Source organism: Python bivittatus, unplaced genomic scaffold (genome assembly GCF_059951505.1).
Source record: "Python bivittatus isolate LINGU-HERP-01145 unplaced genomic scaffold, Pbiv_v1 ctg000700_np1212, whole genome shotgun sequence".
In the NCBI taxonomy this organism is placed as follows: Eukaryota; Metazoa; Chordata; class Lepidosauria; order Squamata; family Pythonidae; genus Python; species Python bivittatus.
The window spans coordinates 60,516,916-60,529,725 of record NW_028277098.1 but is presented as its reverse complement, the minus strand read 5'-3'; the positions used below and the strand labels follow the sequence as shown (position 1 = coordinate 60,529,725).

At 39.5% G+C, this 12,810-nt stretch overlaps 1 protein-coding gene across 4 annotated transcripts in view; it reads right to left on the bottom strand.

The window, feature by feature from the left end:
• ATP2B4 (ATPase plasma membrane Ca2+ transporting 4) overlaps positions 1-12,810 on the bottom strand; it is a 166,233-nt gene that overhangs the window by 84,401 nt on the left and 69,022 nt on the right. For all 4 annotated transcript variants that reach the window (XM_088154284.1, XM_088154280.1, XM_088154281.1 and 1 more), the window contains exon 2: positions 2,828-3,418. In XM_088154284.1, coding sequence (XP_088010410.1) covers positions 2,828-3,023 — 196 coding nt within the window. In that variant the 5' untranslated portion in view covers positions 3,024-3,418. The remainder of the gene's footprint in view (positions 1-2,827; positions 3,419-12,810) is intronic.

The window sequence follows — 12,810 nt, the reverse complement described above, 5'->3', positions numbered from 1 at the left end:
GTAATGTTAAAATATTTTGAATGCTTTAAAGATCCATAAAAATAGAGGCAGATCATACTTTCCCATCCACTGTTACAGTTTTTCAGTTCTAATTTAGTGAGAAATTCTCTATTACCCAAAATCTTATTTCCAACATTTTGAACACTAGCTGGTTATTTCTGTTAAGCTTTATCTTAACTGTATTTCTAATCTGTGGAATCAGTGCAGCTATTCACATTTTTGATGTACAATGGGCTTTCATTGTTCAGTTCAATGCAATTTACATACATTGATGCAAATGACATAAATGATATAATCCGCATCATCTGCGCTATGTACATTCCCGCAATGGACTTTCCTCAGTAAGATACCCCATCCCCCAATTAGTTCATTAAAATGAGATTTCAATGTATCACATTAAAAGTACTCTTCACATTTATGATGCTGAATTCTCCCCCCCCCCCCCCAAACCCTTGACATTCCACTTTTACAAACAAGATTTCAAATCTGGAAAGGAAAGCAGTGGTCAGGTCTTCTGGTGTTATGTGTAATTTATTTATATTTAGCTCTGTACAGCTTAGGTCACTTTGGGGGGGGGGGCATCTCTCTAGGCTATTATTGTTAAAATGTTGTGCAGAGAATCCACAATTATATGGTCACAGAGCTGACAGGATCTTCATGCCACTTTTTACTGCTTTCTATCTGAAACTGGTTTTAAAACTGCAGAGCAGGACAAAGTGTCATCAAAAGCAGCCATCATTTTTCACAACTTGCTTTACAATTAAATCATATAATCTGTATATATATGCAGATACAATACAAATAAATATTTGTAAAACTCCTTTAAGAAATGATAATCTCTATGTCCAAATTACTCTGGCCTCCATTTTTGAAGCATGCCATTCTTCCAAGAACTGAACCTCTGTTCAAATCAATAATTACAGCATGATTTCTATGCTACCACGGAAGTCATTTCAAATTGGGGTTCCTTAGAAGATAAAATTAGCATAACTAGTGTAGCCATACCCACCTCTACCATAATATATTTAAGAGGCGAAAATATATTACATTTTTACGTCCCAGAAATGTGCATAGATGGGGGGTTTTTTGAAGGAAGACTTAGGTACAGTAAAGTTCTTAAATATAAACTTCCTGTTCTGCATTTAAAGTAGAGCAGGGACAGCTGGAAATTTCTACACAGAAGCAGCTACAGTCTGCCTTGGAGGGCTATGTACACTGTAATTCAAGGTATTAATATGTAGTAGCTTATTCATTAAGAAAGTACAGTCTTCTTCAAACTGTGTTGGATTAGGAAGCAACCAAAAAGTTAACCACTATCCCAACTCTTTTTTACAGGCAGTCCTTGCTTAATGACAACAGGGACCAGAAAATTGGTTGTTAAGTGGGGTAGTCATTAAGTGAGTCACCATGTGACCAGATCTAATTTTATGATCATTTTTATGATGATCATTAAGCAAATCACCACAGTCGTTAAATGAATCACATGGTCGTTAAGCAAATCCAGCTTCCCAATGGACGCTTGACTATGGTGATTCGCTTAACAAACATTGTAAAAAAGGTCGCAAATCATGATCACGTGACTGCAGGGGGTGATATGATGGTTTGTGACAGTTGTAAGTGCAAGTACAAGTCGTAAATCACTTTTTCTGAGCCCAACATAACTTTGAACTGTCGTTAAATGAACAGTTGTTAAGCGAGGACTACCTGTATTTATTCATCCAATTTCCTCTGTGTTTTCTTTCTGTCAGCACCATAAATAATTTAAAGCAGTAGGGTCATCAAATTAGAACCCAGGCTCAAAAGATGAATCACACTTTTAAAAAATGTTCTATAGTTTTGGAATTTTTGCACTCTGGTTTTAGTGTTTGGCAAAAGAAAAGCTAAAGAGAGGAATCTTACTGTGAAGTACGGATGTTCTGGAATTGCCTGCCCATTTTTAGAAAAGTGGATAATCCCAAGAAACAGCTATTCTGGCCTATGGCTGCTCCCTGCTCATTCAAAACTTATTCATTGTGAACTACAGGTAGTCCTTGTTTAGCAACTGCCTCATTTAGTGACAATTCACAGTTATGACAGTGATGAAAAAGTAAATTTATGACCAATCCTTGCATTTATGACCTTTGCAGGTCTGTAAAGCAAAGGAAAGCTGAAGTAAGATCATAAGCACAATCGTAGTTTCACTTAACGACCACTTCGCTTACCAACCAAGTTGCTGGTCCCAATTATGGTTGCTAAATGAGGACTACCTGTATATCCACATGAACCCAAATAGTGACAGCTTTTGTCCATAGAAGCGAGTCCCATAATCTTATAGCTTCAAGCAAGAATCTGTCATGATTTAGGCAGAAGAAGGGGGAAGAAGGAGCAGCCATCCTGAGCCTGGCAATTCTGTGAAGCTGTCTTACTCTTTATTATTGTACTGAGTGGCTGACAACAGGGATTTACAGAACCCCCTGCAATACATTAAGGAAGTTTTATCTGACAGATTTCCTTCTATGTAACTTCAGTTTAATAGATTAGCCTAGCAGATAATCAAGGTTTTCGCCAACACAATGCACCCTGTGTTTCCTCTGAATTTGTCTAGCAAATTTTATTTGCAACAGGGAGAGGAAAAAGAGATACTTTGCTGCCAAGCTGTATCCTTTTGATATAGACTCTTGGCTGAATGAAGACTAACCATGCTGGTTAAAACTTTAGCTCATTTACTGACAAACAGAGAAACTCAAGGTGTTCGTGTGGGGGTAGGGGGTGGGGAGAGAGAGATGCAACCAAGTCTTTAGAGCCCATGGAAATATTTGTTTTCCCACCAAGGTGATAACCTCCTTACCTTCAACTGGTGAGGTCTTCAACCTCTTGCAAATATTGTGCACTCCCCCATAGGTATCATTTATTCGGGTCACTGCCTCCGCACTGCGAAGCTCCATAAGATTCCGTAGGTCCATAACAGAGCAGCCAAAGTCCCCTTCATAGCTGCCTTCTGCAACAGAGTTCCCAGGATGATGATCTGCAGAGTTATTTGTCATCTTGACAACAAGAGAGTGGGTTCAGTGAGGAAACAGCCCAAGAACAAGTTGTATGCTCCTTTTTCACCTCTAGATCTTTTTCCTCTATAAAATCAGAGCAGGCAATCCAACTTTTGGAGCTCCACATGAAATGCAGTCCAGTGCAGTGTTTGGTAGGGGACTAGACACAACTCCTCAGGGAGGAAAGAGGATCTAGTGTAAGATTGCAAGACTGCAGAACCAGCACTTCCTTCTCTTGCTCCCCAGGTGACACTAGTGGAACTAGCCAAGCTCAACTTCTTCCGTTGAAGGTGTAAACAAGATGCACATGTTACTGTGGAAGCAACCTTAGCAACAACCAGCAGGCATCTCCCAGAGAGAGAAATGGGTTCCCTGGATACCGTCTTCAACCAAAACTGCAAGACAAGGATTTGAAGCAAAAATTATAGTTAATAAGAGGCCCAAGAGGCCAGCTAATGTGCACATGGGTACAACAGATGTAAAAGCAACAGCGTAAGTATCAGAACAGGGAATGAAATTGCTGGGAAGATAGCAATGTTTAAAGAACAAGCTGATGGAAAATGTTGGCTTTTAAATGGACCACTTAAAGGGCTTTTATTAAAGTAACCATGGGAGACATGGTTCCTTAATAGTTAACCCCTACTTAGACAAGTGTTATCCTTTTATCCTAGCCTTAGTTTTTATGTCAGTTTAAATTATAATCCAAAATACTAAATATTCCACAGTTGGGAAGCAACAAAAACCTGTGCCAGCTTCTATAAGATAATGTTTCATACTACATACAGAAGACCCATTCATTTTTCTGTGGATGGTGGGTTAATTACATTTTAAGTCAGTCTGTTTAGTCAGTCTCCCTCTCTCTTACACACACACACACACACACACACGTGCATGTGTAGAGATCACAAGTTTAAAGCATTTAAACGAGAGCAAGAAAGCAAAAATCTTTTCTATTTCTGTCCTTTGCTCCTGTAGGCCTCACTTCCAGAAATGTATCACCTGGATCCATGAGGGATGTGATGTTAAATGCATTTTTGCCTTTAATACATTATTTTTAAACAACAGCCACCAAGAAGGTGAGGCTATTTGCATTGGAAGGACCCATTTTTGTCAAAGCCAGATTGCTTCCCAATACAAACAGTAGGGAGTGATTTTCATCAGGATAATAGTATAACAGGAAAAGATTAACCACCCCCTATTGGCATACCCACCTCTAAAGCTCCTGACAGTTATCAGCTCCCCCATAAGCAGCTATTTGAATTTTAAAAATCTGCACCTTAAATGTAAACCTGCATTTAACACTATGTACAGTTTGGCCAGAGTCAGGCTTGCTTATTGGAGCCCTACCAAAAGAAATGTGACACTGGGAAAAATGCTCTGGGCGAACACTTATAACTGTGTATTGCTTTCGCTAACTTGGTGCCCTTAAGATGCGCAGTATCACTACTGCCATACAGAGGTTGGATAAATGTGGGTAAACAGGCTTTCTGACTAATGTTACATATTTTCTCCCAACAAAGAAGCAATTCTCCCTAGAACTCTTATAAATAAATCACCCTTAACACTAACTCCAATTTATGGTTAAATTGGCCTAGACTCTTTGACTCACTTGCTCTGCACATCATATGATTTTCTGGTTTGCTATCACAAGTAAGACATCTTCTTCCCCTCTGAATTCTTGTTCCAAACAAAATACTTTATTTATTATAGACAGATTTACATCTGATCCATGGATACAAAGGCTTGGTAACATAATTATCCTGATGTTCATTACAGGACTAGATTTCCAGGTCAAGACTGGCAAAGATTAAACTTTTCATTCCACAGGTTGCTCATCTAACTTTTCCATGTACCAGGAGCAGCCAATATTGTTCAGGAGTCAGGTTTTTTATTTTTCAAAAACAAGCATGTTCATGGGTAGAGTATCATAATATGATACTCAACAGCATTGTAGAAAATATATCCAGAAAAGTATGTATGGCTGTAGCCATGTGACAATCCTTCATACGGCAACTGAAGCCTGTAATATATCCATTTGCAGAGGAATAAATAAGAGGCTCCAACAATAAATCATTCATTTCAAGGTGACCATAAGCAGATGCCATCTTTTGTAGGCAGGGTCAAAATTGTTAGGCCAATTTGGGGGGAATTTTCTGGAAGACTCCAATAGCTATGTTAAACTTGTTCTAGAGCATTTCTAGTTAGAAGATAGCAAATTGCACCACCTGAAATCAGTGATTTCGCTTCTGGATTTTGGTGACTTAGTCTTGGAGGGTTCTGAGGACTGCTGGGTTTCCAACAGAAAGCCCTAAGTTTCCTCTTTGCTACTGTCTTCCAACGTTCATCTTTTTGAAGTGTGCGTATTTGTGTGGGTAATCTGATTTTCTTCTTTCAAATCTGCAGATTTCCTGGGCTATATATTATCTACAGAACAGAATTTTCTTTGAAACTAAGCAACATCATGATTCTTAGGAGGAAGTCCACATTAAAACAGAGAATGAAAATGACAACCTCTGCAGCCATCTGAGTTAAAGAAAATATACCGTTATCTAGATGCAGCCTATTATTTGCTATTTTGAACTAGACAAAGGGACATAACAGAAGCTAATAACCAGGTTCTACCATGTACTGGAGCACCCAATATTGCAAATGACAATCTGCCTAAGAAAATCGCCAGTTGCAGTAGAATAGAAATAAGAAAACTATAACAGATGGATGTTGGTGGAATCCGGAGGGATAATAAGGAAGTGTTCAAAGGACAACCTGTTTTGCTCCCTAGTCTCATCCTCCTCCAGCCTTGATAACGAGGCAAGGATTGCTATCTTGCTCCTGCACCCAGAATTCTCTGCTTAGTGAAGATTACGTAACAGTAAAGCTTGTGAGTCAATGTATCTCATTCGCTTCCCAATAGAAAAGGATCCATCGATAACACTCCATCTGTTTTCAAGATCTTGCTCTTACTGTAGGGCTAACTATTGGTCAAATCTGAAGTACCAATGGAGATGAATAAATATGAATAAATAAGGTCATTTGGACTGGTGGGCATATTGGAACTTAAGAAAATATACAGAGGCTGCTGTTGCAAAATAGGGTAGTTTGGCCATTCAAAAACTGGCAGTCGTCATGGGGCTGACCAAACACAATGACTAACTAGAAGGGAAAGTGCTGAGGATGATCTCCATCTCCAGCACTCAGTGATGTTCACTATTACCTTCAAATTTATTTTTGTGTTGGGTGGGAGGGCAGACAGGTAGGCTTCCAAATAAAGCATTGGTTTGCAAATAGCTCTCCATTTTTATTTTCTAAGACAAAATACTATTCTTAGAAGCAATTCCAAATGTATTTTTAAAATAAAAATAATACTGGACGCTGTTATTTTGCTTTGTACAATGTCAGTTTATTTAAAAAAAGTAAAACAGCCTTAAAAAATTTAAAAGGCAAGTTGGACAAAGAATTGATGTTTGCCATCATATTGGTGACACAGTGACCATTTTGGAGACCCCCAGATGTTTTGGCTTACAAAATATTTGCAAATAGTATTTGTGGGTCATACAGGTATTTAATTAGAACACTGTGCATGGAAGAGAATTTCAGTTTCCTTTCACTGTATTTTGTCCAATGAGACACACACACCCCACACACAATATGGAAAGTAGTTACTTTTTCTTGTGTGCCATGATTCTGATCTGGATTGTACTTTCTCTATTCAACTAACAGTTCTGTTTATTTAGTAGTAAAACATGGCGCCCCTGTGAGTTTGCTGCAGCCCCTGGGTGCCACGGCATACAGTTTGGGAACCATGAGAATAAGAGAATAGTTATGGCGCGGAAAGGAAGAGGTAATAAAAAGCACAGGAGGAGGAATGGAAGCTTGCTTATTTGGGATTCAGGTTCTAGCAATGCACACAAAATGAATTCTGCCTCTTCCTGTTGTATAGACTCTGTACTTGATGATCCTGACCTAATACCCCAGTCTCTGAATCCAAAGCACATCAGTGCCATTGAGTGGAGAAACAGCAAAGAGTAGCACAGAACTAAGCTATGTTTCAAGGCTAGGCTCCTTGGAAATAACAGCATTCCCAAGAGTTGGCACTGGGATGAATGCTAATAATAAGCCCAGGTTGAATTCAGGAGGGGCTTAGCTGACAGGAACATAAAAGCACAGTAAGTGAATTTATTTGCTACAAACAATTTTTCTAACAGCTAGATATGTGTTTTGCCCTGGAACTTTCAACTTCATTTTACTTATTTGGATTTACTGATCCCTACCTGGACCTTAACCATGCTTTTCATCCCTTTAGATACACACTTTGATTCTTAATTTACACACTGAACTGGATCACTTTTTTGCCTAATCACTTTGTACAAACTGAATTCTGTGCTCTCCACCTTCGCTATCCAACTACTCTCCCCTGCCCGTCTGGGTCCATAAGATACTTTTGGCCCATAAAGTTCCAGAAGTGTGCAACCCACATTTGTATTGAAAACAGGCATTCAGCTCCCCAAAAGTATGTGAATCAATATGATTTAATGGTGAATGTTAGACTAGGGTTGACCTCCAAGTTGAAAGTTAATTTAGTCCAGAACTTTGGGAAAAAAACCCATTGTGCAGATAATATGGGTGTGAGGAAAAGACAGTACTAGATACATTTTCCTAAGCTCCTTTGAGGGAGGAAAACTTTAAAAGAAAAATAACATGGATTTTAATTTAAACAAAATTCAGGGCAGACTAAAAATTAATCACAGCACCACTAAGGCCACATTCACACAGTTGCTTTGCCATACTCTCCCCTGCCCTGAAGTCATCAGGAAATCTTTTCACCCTAAATCTTGCTGCCCCCACAACCCACCCTTCCCACACACTTGGAATGGGTTAGTGCTGAGCTTTAAAGCACAACCCTCTAAGAACTGTGATTGGTGGTTGCCAGCCCAACCCAACATCTACTACTACTTAAAAAGATGCTCCACAATTGGCATCCACAGCACTCTGGTTAATCCATATTTAGCTATTTTTTTCCCCTTTCCAAATGATCTACTGACCAGCTAGACATTTTTTATTCATTCCTTGAAATTATGGTTTGACTGACTGACCTATCAACCACTAGGCGGCAGCAAAGAACTGAAAGTATTGTATCTCTTGGCTACCCTGTAGTGGTTATCTGGATTTGTGCAACTGAGATGCAGCCAGTGGGTAAGTCTGCTGAACAGCTGAAGTCTGAGAAACAGGTTAGCTATGGGGATCTGAGTAGGAGCTGGAACATAACACAAGAAGAGGAGGCAAGAAGCCAGGGCTTCCATGGAAGCAACAGCCACTGGGAAGAGAATTCCCTGCCAAGCAGGCTACAGAAGTACAAACATTGTTTCCTTTCAACTACACGTTCAATTACATATGTTAAGCCTGGCACAGCCTGGTCAGTTTAAAAGTTTTTGCATTCTCTAGGTCAACCAGTCAACCAACCCTCAAAAATAAAGTGGCTACAGAAGTTGAAGGTCCTCTCTCTTTTGCAGCCAAACCTTTGCTCACACACAGTGCTTTGAAGCAGCAAATTGGGAAATAAGTTTCCAGAGCGCAGCACCTGAAGCCACCCTTGGACTCTCTCAGTTGCAGGAGGATGCTGAGAAATAAGCAGAAGCATACAAATATGTATTCAAGAAATGGTCAGTGGGCTCTTCTCAGATTTACACTAAGTTCCCGTGAATAGCAATGTCTAATTGTACCCATGTATTTACACTAAACGTGCAGTGGCTTTTCAATTTCAATTCAAATCTGACCAAATGGAACGCTGGCCAGAAATGCCAGATACCTTATGTATAGTTACGCTTAGGACAAACAGAGAATATGCAGAATATCAAGCGGTAAAGATACAGAGACTGGACAGGAGGCACTTTGGTTCTGGCACAGTGATAATAAAAAGTCAAGAGACTTTGAGGCCTCAGATGCTTGAAACTGAAGAGCGGAGGAGAAAAAAATAACAGGCAGTATCTTCTCTGCCTACAAAAGACACCAAAGCCCACTCAGGAAAAGCTTTGCTGCCCTGTTCTGCGGTAGGAAACTTCAATAACTGCTTGAAAGATAAACTCAACAGATACAGTTCTACACCAAGCAATGTTGTAATGAGGAAAACTTCACTAGATGAATTGCTCCCTTATTGATATAGGCATAGAGGAGGAAATCCTAACAGCATACAGTGTGGCCAAATAAAAGTATCCCTGAACATTTTTCCTCCTATGATAAAAGCAGTAACCAGGAAAGCATGAGTACTGAAAAATTGCTGTAGCAATTGAGAATTCTATACTTGCAACCATATTTTTGAGATATGTCATTGAAGTGCTCAATTTATCTTCATCAAATCTCTCTTTCCTGGCCTGTCTTTCATCTTCAAAAAGGATTCATTCCCAACTTGAAGGATGTTCTCTGTTTCCTGATCCAGACTGCTCTTGGACAGGTTCCAAGTATGGAGATGGAGAGCACATGTGTATGGGATGAGCCAAAGAGGTAATCAATGAAGAAGCCATGGAACCTATTTTATTTAATGCAGGAGCTGAAGTAACAGTTGTACATTTATTTGTCCACTTGATTAGTCCTGAGCTATGAAGTAAAGGTAGCAAATACTCGTCTATGTGTAAAGGCATTAAAGTTCTCCATAGCTTGGAAGCTAAGAAGCCAGATCCAATTAAACTAACCCCTGTTGTTTAACAGCTTGTTGGGGACAGCAGTGGGAGATTATATTTTTCTTTTACTAATTTTTCTTCTTTAATAGTGAATAATATCTTCTGAAAAGACTTCAGAGGTTAAGAAAAAAGCAGCTAATTAATATTATGATGGTGGCGTCCATAATTACCCCTTGAGGAGCCTGCAGGGTACCAGTCATTATCTTCCCATCCCAAGCAGCAAGATGCCTTTCCTGTTCCGAAGTAGAGCTCCAGGGATTCCTGGCCACAGGTTGAAAGAAGGGAGATTAAAAACAAAATCTCTCTAGGGGAAGAAAACGTCATCTACTTCAGTTTGATTTTAGGAATGGTCTTCTAAACCAGTATGCCAATGTTTAAGGTCAGCTGCCAGAAAGAAACCCTGAGAGGCAGCAAGAAGGACAGAAAAACTGCAGAACAGTGTTCCCAGAGAGGACCAAGAAGAGCGGATTTCCATTATTTTTGTATGACCTTATAATCGGGTCACAGAATTTGTCATGTATCTTCAAACAGAGCCAGAAAGCTGTAAGGATGCAACAGTACTCCTCAAACAAGTACTTCATCTAATAATACTTCTGTCCCTAAGGGGACCGTAAGCTCTTGAGAACCTGGTTCTTACACACATTCATTAGAGAAAGGAGTCGTTGTAGCAGAAGAGCCATAATAGTCTGGGGTAGCCAAACATCAGAAGGTAGCAACTTTTCAGACATTATTAGGCATACGCTTTCGTGAAGTACAGCTCATTTCTTCAGATGCACAGAATGGCTAAACTTATATAGGATGAAGTGGGGAGGAAAGGGAGGGGAAGACAGAGTAGTTATGCAGATGCAGGTTACATTTGAAACAGATTACAAGTACCTTATCAATTAACAGTTATATTCGTTAAGATCTTCTGATAGCCTGAAACCTTTTGATGTATGTGAGTTCAGCAATTTCTTCCACAATTATGTTGTTAAAGTTTCTTTTTTTCAAAATGGCTACTTTGAGATCTGTAATGGAGTGTCCTGGGAGGTTAAAATGCTCTGATATTACTTTGTTCTTGTTTTAAATCCTCCTAATCTCAACTAAGTGTCTACTAATTCTTCTGTGCAAAGTTTACTCTGTCCTACACAGAATCCAGAAGGGCATTGCTGGAAGATTATGACATATATAATATTAGAGGAATAGCATGTGAAGATGCCTCTAAATGTATGCATGTAGTTATTGGGACTTATGATGGTGCTACTGGTATAAATGTGGGGGCAGTAGACATCTGGGGTTGTTACAAGCTCTGATTCTCATGTTAGCATCTTGTTGCTTGTGAAAATCTGTTTCAGGTTGGGTAGCTGTTTGCATGCAAGTATGGGTCTGTCACCAAGTGCCTAAGAAAGTAGAGTGTCCAGTATGGGCTCTGGCTTATTAATAATGTGTTTAAGTGGTTTGAGCTGTGAGCTATAGGTGACAATCAGTGGGGTTTTGTTGTGTTTCTGTGGTCCATTTTTAATAGGTAATCCCTGGGAATTGATCTGGTTCTATTGGTTTGTCTATTGATCTAGTTGGGCGGGTAGTTGAAACTTCTGAATTTGTTGATTAATTCCATCAGTTGATCATCTCTGTCAAGAAGGTCAGAACAAATGTGGTTGTAGCTCAGAGCCTGGCTATAGAAAATACAGCCTGATTAGATCTACCTGTCCCATCAGGTCCAGGAGGAAAGGCACGTTGCAGGTCCCATCTGCTAAGGAGTTCCATGTGATGGGACCTAGGAGACGAGCTTTTTCTGACATTGCACCCACCCTTTGGAACATCATCTCCTCTGAGGTGAGATTAGCCCCAACCTTCTGGAAATTCCTTAAAATGTTTTTTTTTCCCCATAGGCCCAGAGGTCCCCTGGCAACAGGGAGCCTGTGCACTGGCTGCATCATGTGTAACATTCTGATGTATTCCTTCTCGCAATCTTGTTTTTATTTATATTTAATTGTTAAGTGGTCTCTGTGAAATATTTGGTTTTATAATATTCTGTCCAGAGTCAGTTTGTGTGAGACGGACGGCCATGTAAATTTGATAAATAAATGGAAACTGGACACATGTATATATTGTGTAGTTTTACTGTGAAATTAAGGAAGTCGACTTGTTTTGTAACAGGCTGAGGCTGAAGTTGAAAGTGGGATGGAAGTTGTTGAGGTCATGATGGCATTTGATGAGAGATTCATGTTCAGATGATGAACATCTCATCAATGACTCTTGTGCAAAAGAAAAAAAAGATTTCAACAGGTAGATGAGAAAGTATTATTCTAGATCAGTCATGAAAACACTGTCATATTGTGGAGCCATGCATATGCCCATGACAGTGCCACTGATTTGCAGATATATGTTACTACCACAGGTGAAGTAGTTGTAGATGACTGCAAAGTCATACAGTCTGGTAGCGAGACATGCTGCATTGATATCAACGATGGTGTTTGTGATAATTCCAAGTACAAGTTTCTGTTGGGAGAGGGGTGTTGGTGCATAATTCCTCAACATCCAATGTGGCTTAAAGGAGACTTCCAATGAATTTCAATCTTAGGCAGTGCTGGTGGCCCAAAGTCTGAGTATAAAGTCCATGAAACCTGATATTCCAGCTGTGACATTCTGATGCTTGAGACAATGGGGCAGCCCAAATTGCCTGGTTTGTGTATTTTGGAAATAGACAGAACATGTTTGGTTAGGGCTCAGGGTGTGTGTGTGTGTGTGTGTGTGTGTGTGCGTACGTCTCTATGTATATACAGGAAATTCTTTCATCACACTGCATAATTCTTTCTCACATGTTGTTGTGGGATCTGAGGATAGAAGTTGGTAAAATGTGGTGTCAGAGAGTTTCTATCAACTTCTATCCTCAGATCCTACAACAACATATCAGAACAAAACTACACAATCCAATGACGGAATGGTCCATTTTGCCTTGTAAAACATTACCAGCAATTCTAGTATCTAAGCCTAAAAACATACTTTCTATAATATCAGTAAAGCAAAACAAAAAAAGAAAAACGTTTCATCTCAAAGAGCTTTAAATCAATCACTCTATTAAAAAAACACCTTTTTTCGAATATATTTAAGGCTTTATCTTTGAAGGCTCTACA